Source organism: Corvus moneduloides, chromosome 8 (assembly GCF_009650955.1).
Source record: "Corvus moneduloides isolate bCorMon1 chromosome 8, bCorMon1.pri, whole genome shotgun sequence".
Taxonomy (NCBI): domain Eukaryota; kingdom Metazoa; phylum Chordata; class Aves; order Passeriformes; family Corvidae; genus Corvus; species Corvus moneduloides.
The window spans coordinates 26083371-26108469 of NC_045483.1; the positions used below are offsets into that span (position 1 = coordinate 26083371).

General features: G+C 40.8%; 1 protein-coding gene across 1 annotated transcript in view; it reads left to right on the plus strand.

The window, feature by feature from the left end:
• Positions 1 to 4422: 4422 nt before the first annotated feature.
• The window catches only part of NRG3 (neuregulin 3), a 363094-nt gene continuing 342417 nt past the window's right edge, over positions 4423 to 25099 (plus strand). The window contains exon 1 of the mRNA XM_032115875.1: positions 4423 to 5119. Within this exon, the coding sequence (XP_031971766.1) occupies positions 4423 to 5119 (697 nt within the window). The remainder of the gene's footprint in view (positions 5120 to 25099) is intronic.

Here is a 25099-nt window from a genome sequence, read left to right on the forward strand (position 1 = left end):
GTGGGGAAGAGCACTCTTGTTCTGAGCACTGCTTAATGGGATCAGTGGAATGCTGTTCGTGCATTTCACGTGGAAGAGGGAATACAGTTACACGCTGGCCTCAGACAAAAGCAAGGTTTTCCCCACCTGTGAGCTGACCACTAGAGATGTGTATGATGGAGCTGAGCTGGGGATGAAAGCGAAGAGGAAGAATTAAGCAAAGAATATTTAAATGCCCTAGTTTGGGAAGCAGCGTAACACCTATTTATATAACCAGCCCCAATTCAGACATCCTTTGGGAAATTCTGCTTTGTTCACCACATCCAACTGCCGAAGTACCAGAGCACAGCAGGTGAGGTGGGTGCTGGAGCAACTCACAAATTCAAGGCTCTTTATGCTCTTGGTGGCTGATTACACCATAAAGCAAAGTAACTGTGGAGGTTTTGTTGCTCTAAACATCAGATGATATTTACATGAAATAACAAGGAATGTCTTCAGTGTTTTGTAAAGCTGGGGAGGGAATTAAGGCTTTTAATAGCGTGTGTATGTGGGACTGTGATATAGGCATCCCACATGCATATTGTTTACATGCTGAAATGGACATAGCTCCATTTCATGGCCCTGATTTTCCAAATTTGAATTTCCGCTTCCTTTGTTGGCTCTTCTGAGGATAGTTATCCTGAGCTTTCTAGGTCTGATTCCATGACAATCGTTAAACAAGAATCTAACTCCCTTACCTCACCTATTACGTTTCATTATTTGAAATAATGGCTGTAGGCATGTGTGAGGCCAACCAGGAACAGCACCCCTGTAACACAAACATTAGCTGGGGCATGCCTACTGACAGCCAGAGTGTAACGTCCTGCAACAAAGTGATCCATGCCTAAATGGCGTATCTGTTATATACTGTGTCACACCAGTCCTTAAGAAAATACCACTTCTGACTCCATCATAGTTAAATAATTTTAATCTGTTCCAGTCACAGGTGTCCTCAAGGAGACACTACAGATTTCTTTGTATGTTATGAAGAAAAGTCAAGAAAAATAAATTACATATTGTTTTCTGATCGTGATAAACATATTTCCAGAAAAAGTGAAGGAGTTGGGCTATGATACAAAATGAGTAGGAAGAAATGCAAGTGAGAGCTACCAAATACCTACGTAAATTAGAATTAATGCACGGAACAGATTCAGTTTAGCAAGAGTGGGCCGATTTGAGAAACTGATTATGATTTGAATATTAATTTTTAAGAACAAAGAAATAATCTAAAAGCATTCAGAGACTGTGTTTTTGTATACATCACAACATTTTAACTCATGACTAAGTTATTACAGGAAGACATTTCCGTGTATTGCTTTCATTTAGGTGTCTGTCTAGATGAATGACTTTTTTTTTTAACTGTAGGATAACCTATTCGAAATACATTTGCATTTACTAGGAGGTTAAGGGAAGCTTCTTGTATCAAGATCCATTTCATATTTTTAAACCAAAGAACTTTCTTCAAGAGGCTAACAGTCACTGGTAAGATCTTAATTAACATATCAGGGTAATGCCTGTTTTTAAGTAATTCACTTAAGTAAGGCACACTGAAAGCATTCCATAATCAATTTCAAGAATAGTTCATCAACCCTCAATAAGAATGGGAAATTGTAAGAAAAGAAGCCTGAAGATCTTTACTCATAATACAGGAAGTCCTTCAATATTAAATGATGAAATGGCTACACTTGAGTGATCTTAATGGTATCATTTCCTTATGTCTTCCATTCGAACCATTGCAAAATTTAGGAGCTGATAGCTTGAAAATCTTAGTGGGAGAAGAAGTGCAGTTGAGACTTACGAAACACTGAAAGAGTTCAGGACATAGTCATGAGAAAAATAAAAGCTCCCTGTCTTGTAAGCATTGTGAAACATTTTTGCTCTTCCAAGAAGCACATACAAATTATTTGAGGATGAAGACAAAAAGTGATTCTTACTGGGCTTAGTGAACTGCAATATGATTATGGAAGAGCAGCAGCTAAGGGACATTTGTACAGACAACACAAAGCCCAGAGCAGGACAAAGGTAGCCCAGATTTGCAAGGAAGGTGAGGACTGTCACTCATGACTGAAAGTACCTGGCTCCAGATTTCCCTAAAATCAGTGAAAAAGATTCCCTGGATTCCCAAGACTTCTCCATCTTTTTCATTTCCTTGCTTTATTGGGCATCCATTGGTGGCTCTTTCTAAGTGCTTTCTCCTAATCCTTTTTCCTCTTCACTAAAGGAGTATAAACCCCTATATTCATGTTTTCCAATGCCAAAGTGGGGGGATTTTTTGAGGTGTTTAAATAGTACACTTGCCTGATAAGACTGATCTTCCTGATGGCTGATAGCACAGAACTGTCTTAGAGGAGCTGCCAAACTCCAGATGGAGTTCTTGAAGTGACAGTAATCTAGATATCTAGTTAATGTAATAGTATTAAGTATTTAAATAGTATTAAGATTCATTCTGGAGGAACAAATCAAGCAGGTATATTTTATTTTCTCTATTTGTCTCTTTATATACACTGTACAAATGCATTTCAAAGATTGTTTCTAACTTTTCCACTCACTTATTCTGTAGAAATATCAATACACTTAAACACATGACTAAAGAAATGATACCTATGCATCAATACCAGAAAAGGACCGATAAGGTAACAGGTCAGAAGAAAGGGTCAAAAACATCTGTACATGTATAATTCTATAGAGTATTTTCTAAAATTTTGAAAATGGAGATTAAGCCACCCTTGGCAAACTGCCATTAACCCTTCAGTGACCACCCTAGCTGGTGAAATATTTGTCCCGTAAAGGAACGGAAAGCACCCATTGTTGACTATGCTGAACTTGGGAATTCAACTTTGGAGTAGACCAGGTAAGCCGGAGTAGTTAAAATATCAAAACTTGTCTGGCAACCTCAGTTGCGGCTGTGCCATCAGTTTCCCCGCAGCTGCTGAAAAGAACTGTCCTTTTGTTGCAAGTGTGTGGGGGGTTGTTGGGTATTTTGTTTGTTTGTTTTTCTTTAGCGAATCCCATTAGAAACAAGAGCAACAAAATTCTGCCAATTGGTACCTGTCGGGTAGCATCAAGGTGGCAGAGCCTCTGTCCTGAGCCCCTGGCCGTGGCCGCGCTCCCTCTCGGACGGTGTCTCCACCTCCGCCGCGCACGCACTCCCTCGCCGCTCCCCTGCACACAGGTCTTTTCTGATATGCAGCACCAGCCTATTGGATCGCTACCACACGAAGGGTTCGGGAGCTTCGCCCCCCCCCCGCACCCCCGCCCCTTTGTCTTTTCTTTTTCTTTTCTTTCCTTTTTCCTTCCCTTCCTTTCTTTCCTAGGCTCCGTTTGCCGTAGCATACACCCTCCCGAGGGGTTTGCCTGGATCATTTATTTATCTTGTGCGCATTAAGAAACCACCATTAGGCTTTGGTGGGAGGCGCCTTGCTCGGTGCGCGCTCGCCTGCCTCCGCGGCGCTGCCAGAGGAATACACAATCGAGCCGAAGCTGCAAGCTTGGCAGGAGCTGCCTTTGCGTGCCCATTTACTTGCCGGATCCGTATATTTTTTTTGCCGACTGGGTCATTGCCGCCTCCCTCCAGGGTTTCACCTTAATTTTTATTTTTGCGTGTGGGTGGATTATTTAATTTTCAATTTTTTTTTTTTTCGGGAATCCTCGCCGGAGTTTTGATGCCGGGCCGGACTTAGCGCGGGCGCGGAGGAGCTGCGCGGAGCCGTGCCGAGCCGTGCCTCCTGCCCCGGGCCCCGCCCGCGGATCGGCCTCCCTGGCCCGGCGCCGGCCGCGGGTTGGCCGCGGGGCCGCGGAGTGGCGGGTGCGCTGCGCCGCGCCGCCGCCTCCCCGCGGAGCCGCCGAGGGATGCTGCTGCGCCGCGGCCGGGCATAGGCACGAGCCGAGCGGGCGGGGGAGGGAAGGAAGGAAGGAAAGACGGAAAGAAAGGATCCCCCAGCCCCGAGGGGAGAGGAAAGGCGAGAAGGTGCGTGAATGTGAAGGAATGTACCTGCCCGTCGCCGGAGCCGCACGCTTGGGATAAAAAATAAATAAACCGAGGAGGCTGATCCCTGCGACTTATTACCCGGGGAAAAAAAAAAAAAAAAAAGAAAAAAAAAAAGGAAAAGAAAAAGAAAAGAAAAACCTTGTAGCGGAGGGACAAGAAGAAAAGCGACGAGGCTGCAGCGAGCAGCGCTAGAGGCGGGCGCCCGGCGGATGGCGCGGCCGTCCCGCTGACTCCGCGGCCGCGGGAGGCTGCGCGGGGCGGCGCGGCGCGGGGCATGCCGTGCCGGCGGCGTGACTGAGCGGGGCGCTCCCGCCGCCCGCTCCGCTCCGCACCGCGCTCCCCTCCGCCGCATGCCGCCGGCAGCCGCGGCGCGCTGATGCCCCGGGGCCGCGGCGGCGCTGCGGACGGCCCCTAGGATGAGCGAGGGGGCTGCCGGCGCCGCGGCGCCCGGGGCGGCGGAGGCGGCGGCTGCGGCGGGGGGCCCGGGTGGGGATGGGGCCGGGGGGCCGCCGCGGGAGCTGCGCTGCAGCGACTGCATCGTCTGGAACCGGCAGCAGACGTGGCTGTGCGTGGTACCCCTCTTCATCGGCTTCATCGGTCTGGGGCTCAGCCTCATGCTGCTCAAGTGGATCGTGGTGGGCTCCGTCAAGGAGTACGTCCCCACCGAGCTGATGGACGCCAAGGGCGTGGGGCAGGACCCCTTCTTTCTCTCCAAGCCCACCGCCCCCCCCCGCGGCGCGGAGACCACCGCCGCCGCCACGCCGCGGCCGCCCAGCCGTGTCAGCCCCCGCCTCACCACCATGAGCCGGGCTCCCCCGCGGCCCCCCGGCACCCGCGGCCCCGCGCGGGGCGGCCCGCGGCCCACCGCGGCCAGGCACCCCGTGTCGCCGCACACGGCACCGCCCGCCAGCGGCCCCCCCGGCACCGCCGGCCGCGGCGTCCGGCCGCCGCCCGCCGCCCCCAGCACCCCGCCGCTGCCCGCCTGGCCCACTGCGGCACACGCTACCTCCTCCTACAAGATCTACGTCCACGACTCGGCGCCGTCCTGGACCTTGTCTCCCTTCCAGGAGTCGACCACCACCACGCCGGAGGCGAGCACGACCCCCAAAACCCGTAAGTGTCGCCGGCCGCCCCGCGCCCTCGGACTGCCCGGTGCGCGCCTCGCCCCGTCCAGAGCCGGCGCTGGCCGAGCGCCGGCGGGGTCGGGCCGGGGCGATGCGTCGGTCGGAGGTGGTGGCCCTGTCTTTCCCGTGCTGTTGCTGCCATGCGGGAGGCCGGCGAGCTCCGAAGTTTGCGCTTCTTACTCCCTTCCCTGCTTGCGCCCCCTTTTTACCCCCGGCAAGTTCCCTGCTTGTGTGATGGATGGTGAGGCAGGAGCAGCCATTTGAGGAGACTGCTTTTCGTTGTGGATTTAGGAAGGATGCAGACCCCCTCCCCCCTTTCCTCCTCCAGGCTGGTCTGCGAAAGGTACTTAGGAGATACTGGGAGGTATCTGAGCGAGAGGGACTAGTGATGACCCCCCAGAAGGGGCAGTGTGGAGAGTGGTCTTCAGCAGGTGCGGGGTGGATTGTGCATGTGCTTCTCTGCTGGTGACGGAGTTTGGTTTCCCGCACACTCGTCTCCCTTGAAACGAGGGCGGGCTCCGCAGGGATGCTCTCTCCGTCCCAGTGCCCGGCTCCTGAAGGAGCTGCTGCCAGCTCCGCCAGGAAGGAGCCCGGGGCACCCCGCGGATGTGCAGAGCCATCCCAGCGCTTTGCCGGCTCCCGTGTGTAGACACAGCACCGCGTTGCCGTAACTGACTGGGTTTTTTTTAAGCAGAGGAGGGGGCTAGTTCTCCGATTGATGCTTGGTGGCTGGTTCTTCCCACCCTCCCAAGCACAAACCTAAGGATTCGGGCTAAAGCTGAAAATTCGCTTGGGTGCATCAACTTTCAGCTTCTCATAGAGGTTACTTAGGACAAATGCAGTCCTTGCCAAAAGAACTTCTGTGCGATGCTATTTAGTGAAATGCTCAATTATACTGTGTTGTAGTATTCTTCTGTGCTTTCTTGGATGCAGTAGAGGAAGTGAAAAGCCGGGTGTCCTCCATTAACTCTTAGTTGCTGCTGCTGGAAACGTCAGTTCAATTGAATCGCTTTTACAGCCCAGGGCTCCCCTTTTGTATGCTAATGTAGGGGTATTCTGCTGGAGGATTTTGTTAGAAAGCAATATGAACTTTATTTTGTCTATTAAATCTGTTTGCTGATAAGCACTGGGGCAGAGAGTATAGGCAGCGCAAGCTGATCTTGTGAATTGACAAAATTGGGAGAAGAACAGCAAATTGGATGTGTGTGGGTGGGTGGGTGTGCAGGTGGCGGATGTCTGGGAATGATTACGAATAAAACTATCACTAAATCAGAAGAGCTAACAAGGCAGTAACTTGTTTCTCCTGTCTCTGTCACAGTAATTGAGGGAGAAGCAGCCCTTACAGGTGCGTCCAAGCCTGCATATTCTGTAGGTACAACCTAAGGTAGTCGGAAGTTACCAGAAGGAAAATCTTTTGTGAAGCTGAACCCAACCTGTTTCACTCAGGTGTAGGAAGCTGTATAGGGCACTTCTCAAAAACAAAACAGCAAATGAAGCCAGATTTTCAACCCATGTCTCTATTTTCAATCCTTGTGTGAACCAGATATGCTACATGGTTCTTCGAGCTGCTGTGATCTGTGCGTGTATCTGCCTGGGCTTGCCGGGTGGGATCTGTCGGGGTATAAATGCACCCTTGCAATCCCTTCCTTTCTCCCCTTTCTGTCTCGTTGGGTATGTAAGAGAAATGCACAGCAATTTCCGCCCCTCTAGGCTGTCTCCTTACAAGATATATCAGGAATATCCTGATTAATAAATAATGTTCAGCTGACAGGACTCTCCTCCATGCAAGACACACAAAGGAAGAAGAAAAACCACAATCATGAAATGTTCCTGGCAGGTGCAGAGCTTCCCAACTATTTTTTGTTTCAGAGAGGCTGCTAATACCTTTTACAGCAGGGTGTTTCCCTTCATTAAATGCAGCTCGGTTATAGGATGGAAATGCAAGAAGTGCAAATCCAGCAGAAATTGACCCTGTTTGGGCACATTGATAGCAGAGATTATCATTAATGGAAGATTAAATAGATTACATAAAAAAGGATTTGAATTTGTAGGGCATATGAACATTTTTTTAAAGCCTACAGCTGTACTCTCCTGATACATTTAAGCATCTCTAAGGATACATGTAAAATTCTCCAAGGCTGCAGTATCCACTGAGGGGAGAGACAGGAGAAATGCAGTGTTTGTGCTGTGAACTGCTGACATGGTGTGACCCCAAAGCAAGCATCTGCGTCTGCCACTAATAGCTCTCAGCAAGAAAGGGAATTTTTTAAAAAACAAATTCATTCTAATTTCCCAGGTTGAGCTGCATGTTCCTTCTGTGCCCGTTGTTCCAGCTGCTATTGAAATGAAAGTCATGGATCCTGCTGTACCTTGTGAATACAAATCTGACATGATGAATCTCATGCCCCAGCTTTCAAAATAGTGCACGCCCTTGTGTCATCCTCTGGCTTGGCAAGGCACATATGTGGGAAGGAGTCATAGGTTATTTAGCATTTCACAGCTTTTAAGAAAAGAAGCAGCTGTCTTTATTTATACTGGTTTATGTTGTAGTTTATTTAATTGTTTTAACACGTTAAAACAGGTCTTAGGAAAATGGAAGGCGAATCAGGAGTTATTTCTCTAGAAAGCCAGATGATTGCCCACCTGAATAAATGTTGGTAAAGCCTTTTCTCTGTGTGTGTATTCATCTGAGGAGATGTTGTGAAATCTCTCTTTTTTGTGGGTGTGCATAATGACAATAATTCTTGGTTGTGTTTCACTCAAAGTCAAGCTATCTGTTAGCTGTTTTGAAAGTTCTTGATGAAGATCCTTCAGGTTCTGACTAAGCAAAAGCCACTTATTCATCAAATCTCGCTCTGTATCTTGTTCCTGCATGTGTTTTCCATGATCACGTATGGACTATGTCTTTTCAGCCTAAGCCTCTTCATCCAGTGCTCAGTGTAAAAGTCAATCATTGATTTAGAAGGATAGTCTAGCCTGTAGATCAGAAAAATCAACCAACAGACTGGAACATGCCAGTGAGGTTTTATTTTTATCAAGCCATCGGTTTCATTTCTAAGGAGTCATGCCCTGATTTTTCCAATATGCATTTTTCATGGTATTCTGGGTTCTTCAGTAATGTTATTATCCTTAAATTGAGATACTGGACTTATAAGAATTCCTGTGTGAATTCAGCTATGAAATAGCACTGTGGTTTCTCTTGTGTTCATACGACCAAAGGCTAATGCAGAGAACTGAGGTCAGGCAGGTGGGGCTCAACTAATGCATGGTAACCAAGAAAAGAGATGTTACAGAACACTTAATCAATATATCTTGTGAAGTCCAATTGCAACCTTTTTTTGCGAGTCTGAGTATTCTTTGATTTCCTGCTAAAGATTTTCTGGTCCAGTCGTTTATCCTCGTCATATCTCTGACTGTTTGTTATGCACGGCATGGGTTCAAGTAACAAGCATCTGGCAGATGCACTGCTACCAGCACTGACATTTTGGTAAAAGCTGTTTGTTTTATTTTGCACTGACTCAAATATCTTTTTCACATTAAGGATGACACTTAGATGGAACTGCGGGGTTTTCACCAACTGGAGGGTGTTGTGGGAGGTGCCAAACTGTAGTAAAACCAGACCTACTCTTCCCAGAGCTCTGAAGCGTTCTGCCAGCAGATGACACGGATCGCAAACACTTCGCATGATGAGCGTGAGCTGTCATTGAATCGAGGGAAGCACACGTGACTGTGAAGCATGTGCCTTCAGCATTAACTGAGATTAATATGCCAGTTATCTATCCATTTTCGATGCTTCAAAAGCTATTGAATTGAAAAAAAAAATAGTGAGGCAAACAACTGAGAGTTTTAAGAGCATTTGCTTCTTCTTCATTCCCACTTACTTTCTATTCACATACCTTCAGTCAGTACCACAGGCATGATTACATTTGTGTTTCCCATCTTAAATACTTGTTGACAGGAAGGCTACCATGAAGGTAAAAATAACAAATACAGATTTGCAGCTACATCAGTGAAGTGAAAGTTACTGTATTTTTTTATTTTTTCATATTTTACAGTTATAACTTGCTTTATCTGTTTCGGTTAAGTTGCATGACACTGGGCTTAATTCTGTTTTCCATTTTTAATCTTCTTTATAGTTAGGGACTAGAGCAGTTAACACTGAATTCATAAATAAGTGGAATATTCAAATAAGCCCCACTCAGATATGTACATTGATTCTATTCATATATATTTCTTCTTTCTCCCCTTTATTAAAGTCATTTTTGTAATCCTATGACCTAGAAGAGCTTGCACAGCACTGGTGTGATGAGTGCAAGGGATATGGCTGAAATTATCCCATGCTGATTTTTAACCCTGATGGAAATTCTTTTGGGGACTGTAAAGTTCATCATTACAGTGGTTTAACCGGTGATCACTGCTGAAAGCAAAGCCTTGCACTTTATTTGGTGTATTTTTTTTACATCTATACAAGGACATTATGTGATCTATTATATGTTGACAACAGAATACCATTATTAAATTAAAGTATTGATTCATTGCAAAGGATTATGCTAAAGTAACGCCGATGGTTTCTCTAAACCCACAGAAAATGGAAATTAAAAATTAAAGCAGAAGACCTGTCTCTATAGTATTGTGTCTAGTGTTGCAGTACATTTATCATATGACTCATTGCTTTGAAACCCCCTGCAAAGCCCAGTGAACACATGGATTGCTGTGGATTTGGCCTTGACTTTCAATTTCATAGCCCATATGGTTTTCAGGAAGTACCTGAAACTACCAGTGTTTGGTTTTGCTGATTTCTTCTGTGATTTGTTTGGAAACAAGCTGCATGAGGAAAAGTGCCTAGTAAAATCATGTGGGATGACTTGGTCACAAGCATATATAAATAAATTGTTTAAAAACAGAGGCTTATTTGTCTCTGAGCCTGGTGGTTTCTTTTTGAGCTTCTTTGTGTTTGAACGACTTTGCAATAGTGCGCATATGCGTGCACACATGAAATACGAGCACGGATTTGTGCATTTGCACAGTGCCAGTTTTTGAGGAGGATCAGGATCTCAAAGCCTGTGGTAACTCTAGGACCAGTCTTTGGCTGCTTTGGTTCTGGTGCTTGTCTATTCAGTGTGGTTCAGAAAAGAAACTCAGAGGTTTCACTGGAGCTGGTTGGACTGAATGCGAAGCTGAAGTGCATCTTTTTTAACTTTTTTAACTCCTTTATGTTCTGCTGTGTGGAAGGGGGTTGTAGTTACTATTAAGTACAAGTATTTTTCATTATTGTTTTGCATTACAAGAGTAGACAAAACACAGGAAAAAAAAAGAAATACTTTGTGTTATGGAGATGTTTTCTTCCTCCAAGGGACTTACTTCTTAGATCAATACGGTGAAGGTTGGAAGTGTCATTTAATGAGGTGGCTGTGTATTCTCATTGCTCAGAACTCAGTTTCCAAGGTGGACAGCTCATAAACCCACTTTCTTACTTTTACCTTCCCCTTCACACCTAAACTCAATCCATTCCACTGAGTAAAGTGCATCTTCATTGGAGGAAAGTAGCTCCCTGTGAGGGTGGAGCGAGGGCACTTCTAACCTGGACAAGACAGAGGATAAACGTTCAGGCAGCTTCTAAGTAGCACAGAGAAAGTAAACGCACACAGGTGGGCAACTGCTTTTTGAGCGGGTTTCTGTTTTGTATCACACAGGTTTCTGGGGGCCCTTAGTAGAATGCCTTCAAGAGGAAAAATTGAATAAAGCAGCCACGAGGAAAATTAAAGTAGCAACTGCACTTGTAAATTTCCATGTCCTTTTCACGGAAGAAATGCCTAATTGGATCAACTCTTCCTGGTGAAATTGGGAGATAGCAGAGAAAAGTATATTAACTAAATTCTTGTTGCTAACTGTTTAAATGATTGCTTCTGAACTTTTTCAATATGCTCAATATTACTACAGTAATGTTTAAAAAATCAAGAAAGAATAATTCTTCCAGTATTCCATCCTTTCTGTCCTCTAAGACCAATATTTTGGATTTCCAAAGCTGTGTTTCTCACGTAGCATTTAAATAGGAGGATTCCATGCCTTTTCAGGTCTTTTTTACAACACATTACTCCTGATTCCTTTTTTTCCTTGATGTAGATATGTTCACTGCTGACTGTAGGAGATAAACTATTCAGCTTCAAAGATAATTCACTTCATATCAAGTTAAGCAACCTATTTTTAAGTCCAAATTGATTTATATTTTGTCCTCAGAGTGATTTTATTTTTTTTTTATTTCTGCAAGAGTTAAACATCTGGGGAAAGTTCAGGTAGAATGGAAGAGGCTCGCTGTCATTTAAAAACATAACTGGGTAAAGAGATTTTGGTTTGGAATACCTGAATTCTGCTTTGGCACCTGTAAAATCAACCCAGAAACCTGCAAAGTCTCCTCTTTTTACTTTAATATCTTTTTGTTTGTTAGTTTTTGGGTTTATGTCTTTTCTTTTTCTTTTAAAATTTGAATTAATCTCTTGGCAATTCTAAGGAGCCTACAGTTGTGTCCCATCCCCGCTTGCCACTTGTATTTTCCTCTCATAAGAAAGATGCACATTAGCAGTGCATCTATATTGGCAACATAGTAGGTGCTCTTTATAGAAAAATTAATTAGTATTTTAGTCTGTATGAAAATTCAGACCTTTCACAGAGACATTTTGTAACTCTTGTAGTAAAGCATTGAGGAAAAAATATCCTGATAGTGTTCTGTGTAGAAGCTGTGCTGAATGAAGTAGTTTATAGTCTTCCATTTTTTATAATGAGATTGCTATATGGCCAAGTTTTGCAAACATTATAGGCCTGCTTTAGGGTGTGCTAGTGATGCATTTTCTCTTTTGTAGAGTTATGTATCTGCATAATCAGGGCCAATTTTCGTGAACACCTGTGTGATTAAATGTGTTAGTCTGTCTTAGATGTCAGTGTGAGTGCTTATGAAACATGACTGTGTAAGTAAATGTAGATCAGCTTTTTAAAGGCTACCAGCATTTAAATGTGCTTATTAGAAGGGAGCTTCTATCAGAGCATTTTCTTTTTGTGTGTGTTCTTAGCACTGCCTTGAAAAATATACCATTATCCTGTTTACCCTTTGCCTGAAATGAGTTCTGTAGTAAAAATCTTTGTGTTCTGGAGGGCTGTAGTTGCTTAGCTGTAGACTGTCACAAGACACGTGGGTCAGGAATCCTTTTACACATCACTTTTAAATTATTTCTTTTCCTGATTTTTATTTTTCATTATTCTTGAAAATATTTCTTCTTTTGTAGTTTTTCTCTGTATTATGTTCTCAGCTTGCTGTATGCCAAAATTGACTTTTTCATGAAACTCATAGATAGAAAATGCTTTCTAAAGCTTTAGGGATGGCAAGATGTGTTTTAAGATCTATTTATTTTCTGAAACTACAATTATGAAATAAATGCTACATTGTTCTTTTCTCAGCATCATTCCTGTAAAAGTTTAAGATTCTAGTTCAGCAAGAACTGAGCTTTGATTGCTGGCTGTTACCAGACAGAGGGGCTATAGCACTGTGCAATAGCAAACCATTAAATTAGTATTAATAGCAAATAGCCTCTTTTCCAGATCTGAGTATTCTCACTGATGTCAGAACTTGTAAGGCAAGGATTGAAATAAGGGGTGTTATTCTCCTGGAAGGGTGTTGGTGGTCTACTTTAACTGCAGTGACAAGGGGTTGACAAGGAGGGTCGAAGACATTCAACCCAGCCTGTGATTGCTGTGCTGCTTCTGAATGTGATCAAGATTTTAACAAAGCCAAGAAAGCTGTACCGAAAAGCGTTGCTAACCTGCAAAACTAACTGCAAGGCTAATGTTTACTTACATCTCCCAGTTCAGTGCATAGGAAAACAGCATTTCCTGTAGTGTGTTCAGAGTGCCTCAGAGTTGTAGCTAACTGCCCTTCTCAGTGGCTGAGTAATACCACTGAATATTAAAAAAAAAGTGGGGAATCTTTGTTTCCTCTCCCCTGGTGAATTACAGTACAAGTGGTGAGTGGGTTATCATTAGAGTAGTACTAAGCTATCCCAGAAGCTTTGACTAGGAATTGATTGTATAATATTTGCTAGAAACAATCCAGTAATTTTCTTCCAAAGGGGTTGCTTTCTTAGTTTTTTTTTAAGAGTAGTGTTGTGTGGAGAGAAAATTAATTTTCTTGTTCAATCTGTGAATGAATTCACAAAAGAGAAGCAGGGGTTTTGTTGGAAACCCAGAGATAAGCTGCGCTGAAATGGTTTGGTGATTTTCCTGCCAGACTTTGCTCTGCCAGGGTTCAGTGGGCAGTGGGTTCAGGAACTTAACTGAGGGGATTATTCTGATGAGTGTCAGTGCTCCCGATTTAGAAGGGTAGAGGTACTTTTATAATTATTTCATAAGTAGCTAAACCACATTAGCCTGAAATCTGGCCCAGATACATAATGGTCATACTGGTAAAAGTTCAATCCTCTTGATTTTTTTTTTTTTTTTTTTTTTGTAATAACTAGAAAGCTTAAATGCAATGCACAACTGCATGCAGCAATAACATTTTCCTTAAGCACATTGTGTTTCTTTTGCTTTTAGATTTCAATCTTTGTTGTATTACTTATTGTAATAGAGCATACAACACATTTCACAGGGTCAGCTGCTTATTTATAAGCTGTATCTCGGTGTAATGAAGTTGGTTGTAATTAGTTTTCATCAAAAAATGTTAGAAAAATGCCAGTTGCAAACTAGAACAATTTATAAGTTATACTGTCTTAACAGGTGAAAGTAATCATTGATGCTGTTTCTGAGCTTATAATAGATACACTTTTAAATTCACTGATTATCTCAAAGTAATGATAGTGAAATGATGCAGTCTGCTGCTGAGGCTGCTTCTGCAGCAGATTTTCCTAGTGCACATGGGCTCTCTTTCTACTCACTCTGTTAGGAGGTTGTACCTTTGCCTCAACTAATTACCTTCTGAGCTGTGAGGACCTTGATGCTCATCATCATAAAACCAACAGAGAAAATGCAGCATTCACAGGATACTCTGAGTCTCTTTGGTGCTGGGGAGGTTGAACATTTGCTGTCACCTTGCCTTAGAGAGGAAGGGGGGTTGTGGGCAGCGGAGGTGACGAGGTGAGCTGTGCCTGGGTTGGCCTGGCCTGGGGACAGCATGAGCTACCCTGCTGTTCTCTACAAAAGCACATAGGGAAAGAAGTGTTTCTAATACCTTTTCATATCTGGAACACGTTCTTTACAGAGCCCTACTTAGTCGTACATTAAAAGCCTGAATAGTAACTTAATATTTTGAATTGGTTTTAGAAGTATCTGCCTGCAATAGGGAATTCTTTCAGGTTTTAGTTCTTGGATGGCTGGATTTAATCTGAATATATGAAGCTGAAATGCTAGTGTGTGATATGTTTAATAGGAGAAGAGTTTGGTGCTGTTATTGTTATTTTATAGGAGGCTGAAAAGATCACTTGCACCTACTGGATTTCAGTATTTGGGTGCACTACCAGGCTTGAATGTACCTTGTGTTTGCATACATTTGGAAATCTGTCCTCTGTCACCTTGATAGGTGTAGGGGATTTGTGGCCAGCCACAGCTTTGCTTCTGTAAGGTTGATCTATAAATATGAACTAAACACACACAGGTTGAGGAGCTACTGAGCTCCTCATTCCTGGTGTGTTTACAGGGCATAATTTGGAACCATGAACACATATTTATTTCAATTTTACAATAATTAAAATACACTTATTTCCGATTTTAACTGGGTACCTGACTGGTCAGTGATGTACCTATAGAAAAGAAAGTGTATTGGACAGGCATAGAGATAAAATTCCTTGCTAAAGAGATGATGGTGGGTAGATACCTACAGTGAAGATGAGGTATGTTAGGTGATCAAAAGATTAATAACTCTTGTGAGATGTTTTATTTGCACACTGAGAATTTTGGCTGCTTAAAAGCAGTGTGGGTTTATTAGGGAGCTTATTTTGTTTTAAACGCTTTTAAGAAGATACTGTAAGATTATATCTAATTAATTAGACACATTACATTTGAATTATTTAATTAGAGATTATTTTTCAAACACTCCTTAAAATTATAATATTTTTTTCACATTTGTAATCCTGTTTGTGAATGCAATCTATATGACAGCATAGACTCTTGGACATTTTTCCTAACAAATACTACTTAACAATAAATTTCCTATATTTTTGTGTTGTGGAACAGAATTAGAATCTGAGGAACTCATGTGGAACTGAGTACTCAGGGGGAGCTGTAGGGTGGTCAGCTGTCCTGTAGGAATCACAGCAAGAAGCAGGATAGACTACAGACAGGCACTTGACTGAATGTTTTACATGAGAACTCTTCATTAAGAGAAATTTAGAGTCCAAACATAATGAATTTATTCTAATTATCACCGGATCTTGGTCAAACCCTTCGATGGCAAAGTGGTAATTAAAAGCTTCTAAGTTCAGTTCAACTCTGCACAAATAGAGGTTGGGATAATCAAAACTTAAATAAAGGAAATCAGGAGGATATTAAATTAAACATATGTGGCACGCAATCGCAGTAGCTGTTACAGAAAATCCGCTGACGTAAAAAAACCCTAGCAAAGCCCAGATCCCAAACGTAATAGTCGAGATTTACCAGCATTTCACCTTTTTGTTCGTTACTTTGTACAATGATTTCATACATTACATAACACAGTAACTTTTCCCTCGAGGCACAGAAAAAGCAAGCTTGTAGTGCGTAGGTGGAGCTCCTTCTCTGGAGACAGCGCTCAGGCGTGAATAAACGGCGCTGCACCGCCTGCTCTGGAGCTCTGCCCTTTGCTGCTACCGCTCAACAAAATCACCCTCACTTTCCCTTTCCACCAGAAAAAGGGTGGCTTTAGCAGTGTAGAGCTATTCTAACAGTCAACTTCCATAGAATGACTTCTTTCTCACTAGTTTAGCTTGCTTGTTGGTGTGCTCTTCATCCCAAAAAGTTGTTAAAACCTCAATGAAAGTAAAAGATCCGAGACTGTTGGTTACTGGAAGTTAGGAGACCAGGAGTGGTTCCTTTTCCTCAAGCTCAGGTTTTCTTATTTGTGAAATAAAGACGTGGTGAAGAGGTACAGATGAGAAGTGAGGTGTGTATTAATGAATATTCAAAACATAAGAAGGAAATATACTTCACAAGTCTTGTTTCAAATTTCAGAAAGTACCTGATATCCTTGATGGTTCTGTTGCTTGAGTGTCTGATAATTTCCAATAATTCTCTGACAGTGAAATCTATTGGACTTAAATACTAAAGAGGAAGGGATAGAAGCTTCTATTTTTTTTTGGGGGGGGTGTTTTAAAAATATATCTCCAAATATAGCCAAGATCTGTCCCCAGCTGACAGGGCTGTATCTGACAGGAGGGCAGGGCTGTCTGTGAGACACCCCAGCCAGCCAGTTACTCTAGTTAGCGATTCTTTATTTTTGTCCTGCAGCGAGTGGAATCAGGTTTGAATTTGGGACACTCATTAGGCCAAAGCCTGCCATTACGACAACCCCACCTAAATCTTTTCAGCTTAACTTTATAATCACTTGTCACTGGGAATTTTAGTAACTACTATGTTTTATATTGCTGTCTTGTTATATTTTCGAACCAAAGTGTTATTGTTGCCATATCTCACATCAAAAGGAAGAAACACTTTCAGTATGGTGTAGTCTTCTATAGATAGACTCAAAATGCTCCCTGAGTAGGTGGGATTCTAATCCAAATCCAAACCCAATGAGATAAGTGAGAATAAGTGGGCTCTAGCTAACATTTAAAATAAACAGTTACAAAGGAGTGACTTGCTTAGCCTAGTCTGTTGTTCCGCATTTGCTGATATTTGACTTTTATGAAGTGTAACTATGCTGATCTCTTAAGGAAAAAAACTAACACTAAAAATGCATTTATTAGAGGGAATCTCAGATGGAGAATGAAACAAGTTTTATGGGAGAGGTATTGTAGTAGATCAACCAATACAACTGGAGAAAAATTGGCAAATGGTTTTTCTGTGTCTCTGGTGAGGGGAGATAACTTTTCACTTCTCAAATTCCAATAACACGATTCCAATATCAACAAACTTTGAGTTGCTTGTTGGCTTTTTTTGAATTAGCTGAAAAGCTTTTCGTAACTTGAACTAATATGCTTGGGTTTCGAGTGTAAATAGGTAAGTGTAAAGCTTGCTAAATGTTTTATTTGCTTATTTTTCCTGCTGTTAGGTTCAGGGTTTAAAAATAAATGTCTGTAGCACAGAAACTTACTAGTGGTGGGCAAGAAACTGTTAAGCATCTTAAAATGTTCATGTACTCAGTATTTTGGAGAAATGTTTAGTATCGTGAGTTATTACTTAGGATAAATATTGTATTAACACCTAGATGTATGACCCCAGCACACACGTTTGCATGGAGGACTCACTCGTTATGAATTTCAAAGCCTGTACGAAATGATTTACACCCGTGTTTGAAAAACATGTTTTGGTAATAGCCTTTTTAATGCCTTGAGGGCATTTAATTGCCATTAAGTGGCACAATCTGCTGTTTGGAATGGAGAGCTGGGAATATTTCAATTGCAAATAGGATAATGAAATGGATTGAGAACAAGGAGGAGTAATAACTGAATAGATCAGTGATATTAACAATGAGATTGGCATCCTTTTTATGCCCAGAGTATATGGCATGTACCCCACAAGGTGGGATATCTGTTTCCCAGGCAGTCATTGATAACATGATTATCTGTTTCCTACAGGTAGTTGACTACTGAAGTCTGCAAGTGGCCTGATATGGGACACATTGAAACTCTACTAGTCTGGAACAGTCGTGCCTGGCCCCTTTTACTGAGTGGTGGGCTAATATCTGTGTGGAAGGGTTTTGACAATGTTTTTATATTTTATATTTTGCATGGCTCTCAGTGGTTCTGTCAGGCTTGATTTGTAAAAAAAATTTACAGTTCTCTAAAGTCCCAGGTAGTCTTTCTGTAAACCATGGGAAACTCTACGAAATGCCTGACTTCTCATAGAGCTAAGCAGCTGATTGTGTAACTATTGTGCAGAACCACTGGGAAGGGTACCACAAAAAGGGTGATTTGTAGATCTTTAGATAGTTTTGTAAAAAAACCTTAAAAAACCCAACACGTGGTATATGTGGAGTTTTTACATGAAATCAAGATGTGATCAGAGGAGGATTTGGTACTACATGTCTTAAAAATTAACTGTAGGATTGGACTTCAACTTGCAATAGGTATAAAATCTAAAATATTCTGCTATATTTGGTTCTCAAAGTATAGACCATCATAACTGTGTAGAAATTTCTTTAATGGGTTCTGTAGAACCTTTTCAATAGGGACATGTATCAGTTATTCCCAAGTGATGTATTATTTGGAGGGAATGTACATAATAAACCTAACAGGAGCTGTCTTTCCCCATTTCATTGTTTTGATGTATGCTGTGCTGCTGTGCTTTGCTGCTGCAGTGAAATTGTGAATGCTGTTTTCAGTGTTCTGGGCTGATTCTTCCATTGCTGCTGTTCAGTTAAGCTCTTCCAGAAATACCCAGAGAGAACAGGAGAACAGAGGTGGGAGCAGAGGTCTTATGCTGAGAGGAAATGAGAGAGACAGATTTAGAAGCTCAGGAGATTGGAAAAGCCAGTGGAACTGTTTGTATTGGGAATATTTAGCATGCTTTCTCTTAGGCCTAATTTATTATGATAAGGCTTCTGCCAGCAGGTGAATTATTGAAGAGCTAAGAAGGAAATTGCCCCAGGATGATGAGCCGTGCCCACAATCAGGTGATATAGTCTGGGAACAATCCCTGTTGTGCTCTCCAGCACAGGATCCTGTGGTGTTTCTCCCAGGGATTCTCCTGGAATGGGTGGTACTACCAAAGAGAAAGAGTTAATACGGGCTAGAGAAAGAATTGTGCATATGACGGGATATTTCACTGGATCTTATCAATTTCCCAAAAAAAAATATTTCCTAGCCAGTTAAGCCTGTTGTTTTGTCTGTGCTGCCTCTGCACTGTGTTGAATAAACATTTCATTGTCATCATCCTCATCACCTGAGTCTTCTCCAACCTGGAACCTTATTGAAAAGCTGTCCTGTGTCTCAATGAACAGGGAATTGTCCCCGAAAGGATGTGTGCGCCTTAATGTGCTTTCGTCATTCTTATTTTCCTTTTAGTATTATTTCATCCAAAATGCTGGTTTTCAAAAAAAATTATCATGAAGGGCAGCTCTATCTTTTAAAATTCTACCTAATGAGAAAAGAACTCTGAATTCAGAATGTCTTTTGAAGTTTTGAAGAAGAAGTCCGATGTGTCTTGTTTGTTTCTTGCCAGGTTCTGTGTATCTCTCTTCAGTTTTCACTTCTCTGCCACTTGCTGATTAGGATGAAAAAAATGATGTAGGCAACTGCAAAACATAAATTTGATACTTGTTTCCTACTAAGCAGATAATAACTTAATTGTATTCAAAACTTGTTTAATTCTTATAGGTCTTTTCTACTAAGACAATCTTATGAAACTCTTTGGAGAGAGAAATTTTTGGGATATCTTGGCCCCAGTGTGAGAGTCAGAAGCATAGTTTCACACCTGTTTCTGATTATTCATTTGTTATGGCTTTGGGTTTTTTATCAGATTATATTTTATTTTTTGCCAAGTGCCCTGGAATTTGCAATGAACTTTAGAAAGTAATCTAGAAACTTTCCATGATGCTTCTTCTATATAAGTGCTTCATTTTCTCTATAAGTGGTTTCTACTGGAAATATAAAGTTTGTAGGAGAAGTTTCTCCATCATATTCTGCAGTAAAGATCAATGCACAGAAGTAATTTATCTGCAGTATCCATAATTGATGCCTGATCTTTTAGTAGAACATCTGATTCTTTCATAGCCTTCCTGTTACTGATACACTTAAATACTTTATTTATTGCCTTTACCTAATAGCTTTTAAAATTCTCTTGGTTTTCGGAATCATTTGCGCAGGATAGATTTTATTTTAGAAAGGATGTATTGTCATTTCACTTGCTGTCTTCCCCTGTTGTGTTCTCTTCCTTTCAGGGGGAGGAAGAACTCCACGCCTTCCTGGGTTTTATTACAATGTTATTTGAAATGCTTACATTTTATATTCTTAGGCTTCTCCTCTTCCATTTTCTTTTCATCCAACTTCCCAATTCTTTTGAAAAGCTTTTGAAATGGCTGTTGTTTTTCTTGTCATCCCCCTTTTCTGTCATAACTGAGCTGCATCATACTCTCATGTTTTGAATTAGCTTCTGTTTTTCTGTGAGAACTGAGTCAAAACTGATTGCCCGATATCCTTTTCTTGCTGTTCCAAGAAGCAGCTGTTGCTGCTAGAAACAACAAAATAATAGATTACAAAACTACAATCATATTTTTCCATTTACTGTGTTCTGTGATCTTTTAAGTAGCCACAGTGGAGTAGAATTTTCTACATTTGCTTGCATCAATCAGGTAGAAAGTTGTCAAGTTATCCACTCTCTTCTGAGTCATTTCTGTTTATGTGAGGAAGCATTTGAAGACTTACTTCACCTTTAGCAATGTTGAAGTTCCTGTCTGATAGAGTTTTCCCATGATCACTGCGTTTAAGTGACTAATTTTTAAATAACCTCACACAGTAAGAGTATATTTTCTGTTACACATGGGAATAAAATATTTGAAAATCATCCATAGAAATTTGTATTTTCTTACAGTGATATAGACTATCTTCCAAATTCTGCCTTGTGGTTCCTTAAATTACATTCTGGGTATGGACATTTTGCCTAAACATGGCATTTTCCTGAGCACTGCATGGTGCTTAAGGACATGAATTCGTGTCATCAGCCCTTCCAATAAGCGAGTTCTTCTCCTTCATGGTTCCTGCCAGTTCCTCGTGCCTGACCATGACCACAGGAGAGCTGTAGCTCCAATTAAATGAAATGTTGGCTGAGGAGCAGTCAGAACAGTCTGACTCTGATAAAGGATCAGTTTCCTGATGTTTTTTTCCTTCAGAAGACAAGATCTTCATTTGGTGAGAATGCCAATGATGCTTTGATATGGTTTCCCACGTTTTGCCACTTTTGCTCTTCCTTTCCTTTCCAATACATTGGGTTTACAGCTGCTGGATTTGTCTGATGTGGGCCCCAGACATCGCTGAGACAGGAGGCTAACTCATAGTGTCCTTTCCTTAACATAAGGGTCCTTAATTCACTTTCATTTCCCTGCTCCTGGGTAATACGTAACTTCTTTGGGATATACATACCACTACTCTTTCTCTTTGGAAATTAGTTTTTGTGGGTGTAGGTCTCTATTTTCAATCAAGAAAAAGTTTATATTTTTTAATAGTTATCCAGCTATTTTTTTTAATTACGTCTCTTCACTTTAGATCATTATCTGGTACTTTGACATTCTAATAGAATAATAAATTTGAGTGGAGGGGATGTGTATTCTGAATGACAGATGTCTTCACTGTTCCACGACTTTTCCATTTTTCATTTAAAAATACGCTGTCTGGGTTTTATGAGTCTCTTCTGCTTTCTCAAGAATAATTTAAACTTCCCAGAGTATTTATTTTTATAATTTAGCACCTTTTTGACACTTTCTACCTCTGAGTTTGAAGTTCTTGCTAACCACCAGAAATTATTATTTAAATAAATATTGCAATGCACTGTGAAAGGACTTTCAGAAATACAGTAGGTTGCCTTTGTTCCTTAGATATGGTACTAACTAAACTTTATTTTGATCAGTTAATTTGTAGTGGCTTTATTCCCCTGAGCGGGTAATTAAATGAAGAATAAAACCATTTGAAAGAAAAAGCCTTTTGCATTTTCTTCATCTTTCTCAACATTTAGGAGAAGATAGAACGATATTGTATTTAAAAGGACAAAACAGCATTTAAAAAAATAGAATGTGTTACTTGTATTAGGTAGCACCATATTCTGTTTATGATGATATGGGATCCTTTTCAATTTGCAGTTGAATAGCATGTTCCTGTATGGATGAATGCATTTGTTTTTCCAGAGGTCACATGCAGTAAAACTCCTGCTGTGCATCGATGAGGGAATTCCGTGCATCTGTCCCTATTGCATCTATCCCACAGCCCCGTTCAGTGCCAGTCATCACTGCCAAACATGTCATCTGGATTTAGTCTCCATTCCTTTTCTCTATTAGAAACATTTGCCTATCTTTAGTTCTTGATGTACTTCACCAAATAGTAGACACAACGTAAGTAAAATTCTTTTCAGATTTGTGAAGAATTCTGTGACATTGTAACCTTTAGTATACTCCTTTCAATACTTCCTTAACAAAGGAATCACATTTCAAAATGTCCTTAATTTGCCCAAAATGGTGTCTGAAAATGAAGAATGCTGGTAAAATGTTAATTTAATTTGATAAGCTTGGGTCTATAATGTTGCATGTTAAAAAATGTTTTTTGCCAACCAATCTGTATGCCCACATATATTTTTTACTGTGTAACCTTCATTCTCAATTGCCTTTTATAGACAAAAAATGTTTTCAGAGCTGGTCTGACTTAAGATTGCACTTCACACAGAAGTGTGTGGCTTCCAAGTTTCCTTTGTTTCCTCAAAGACCATTCTATTCCAGTGCTTTGCCATCTTTACCTACTGAAAGTTTGAAAGGTTTCCTAAGGTCTAATATGACTCTCCTTTTGTTGTTCTTCGTAAGGTGCACAGATAGACCAGATGATCCCTTTGCATCGGTTTGCTTTTTTTTAAAAAATAATTTTATTTTGGGTTGTCTTGCTGTTTTTGTGTGCCACCCATTTGTTTACTGTGCTGTGTGGTTGATGGTTTCTGCTTACACACCATACCTTGTGCCTGTCCCAACTGAAGAACTTTGGGTTTTTTAGATTATTATCTGCAATCAGTAATTTTTCTCTCTCTGCTTTCTCCAGAACTCTAATCCAAAATCTTCAAGTGAACCACTTCTGTGGCACTGGGAAGCAAAAATATTTGCTTCCTTTAACCTACATATGAGAGAGATTTTAACAATTTTGCAGTTATTTAATGAAATCAATATCCTTATTCTCTATTTTTTCCAAGCTCCATCACTGTTTTCTCCTTTCCTAATGCTGTTAGTCTTAGAACCTGTTAATTTATTTCGCCTTCATATTGGTGTAGCTGTATCCACTTTAGTGGTTGCATCATGTAATTCTAGATGAGACAATCAAGATTTTATTTAAGGTGAGAAAAATAATGTGTTTTTATTTAGTGTTTATTTGGAAAGATATAAGCACTGAAATTTTAATGAATTTATCTCTACCACTTAATAAGTGTTTTATACCCTTTTATAATAGGAGATTGTACCATGAAGCAAATTTGAAACAAAAGGTAGTATCTTAATTTTTATGAATGGTAGGACTTTTTTATTTATTTGGTATAATGGTCCATTTTCCTATGTTGTTTTTATTTCATAGCACACAAAACTGCAGGAGGGTGAAGACCTGCAGTTGACAATACCCATCTGATTTATTTCTTCTATCTCCTTTTGAATATTTTAGTACTTTGTATTATCTCTAAAGGGTTACAGGTTGAGTAAGCCTTAAGAAGCATTAAAAATCTGGTTTGATGACCAGTTTAATGCTTCTTCCAAGAACAATTGGTAGAGATTAGGATTTAGTGAGATATCATTGGAGGATTAGCAATTGCTTCTTAAGGCATTCTGAGTTGACAGCTAATGGATGGCTTTTCCCGATAGCTCTTTTATAGTCCACTGCAGCTGGATAAAAATCAATGAGCAAGTGAACTTAAGTTTGTGTATCCATTAATTTTGGTTTTAACAGATGAGTATGACTGCCACAGTGACTTGCTTAGTATGTTCTTCCCATCTATCATTATCTAGATAACCTCAATTAACACACTGATTAATTCTCAAATTCTTCTTCAGTAGTTCCTTTCTGGACTGCACAATGTGAAGGCAAATGTTCCCAGCATGTCTGAGCAGACAGAAGGCATGCTAATCAATATCCAGATAAACAGAGCCTGAAGAAAAGGAACCTGCTTTTCCTCATGTTTCCTGCCCTCCCTAGGTGCTAGATAAAACTGTGCTTATATTAATTTTTTCTTTTTTTTTTCCTTAATCTGTTCTACATTTTTGCTATTATTTGAACTTAAAGCTAATAGTTGCCTTGAATTTTACTTTTAGCTGAGAATTACAAGGCACATTTCCAATGTCATCAGAAACAGCAATCATGGTGCAAAGTGGCTTTATTTTTACAGATTGATAAATAATAGAGTTAAAAGAACTATGTAGCTGTCAATTATGCAGGACTGCTTGTGAGGAAGCCTCAGCCCTCATTTTGAGGTGTTCCCATAGTTATAATCTACTTTAAGCACTTTGCCTCTTAACTGTAGCTGTCATATCTGTTGAATATTGATTGGGGGACAGTTCTTCACTTCAAAAGTCAATGACACAAAATAAGTATAATCCAATATTTCAGTTCCAATATTTTCTCCACCTATGTAGAAACAAACATTTGTTTATTTATTTACTTATTTATTTTCAGCCATGCTTTTTAGAGGTGAAAAAAAATCCAAAACATGTGAAGAGTACAACAAAAATGTCTTTTGTTTTCCATACCCCCTTAGCAAGAGCTAGCTGTGGAAGCTGTTTCTCTGCACTAGGCAGGATTAAGTAAAACAGGTTTTAGTAAGAAAGTTATGAAGAAAATAAATGTGTGTGTTGAGTGAATAATATTTAAGAGAAAGCTACAGGAAAAATTACCTAGACACAATTTTTATAGATTCAATAAATTAATGCATAGGCGAGCTATTACCAGAAACTACCAAGTAAGCCATTTTATACTACAAAAATAATCCATTATACATTTTTAAAGTTTTTATCTAAGTAATAATGATCAAGAGCTTTACTTTATAACCAAGCAAAAGCCCTAGTCTGCTGTTGTTATAAGAAACATTTGCTGTGCTGCCATGCCTTTAGGAGGATGCAGCAGTAACA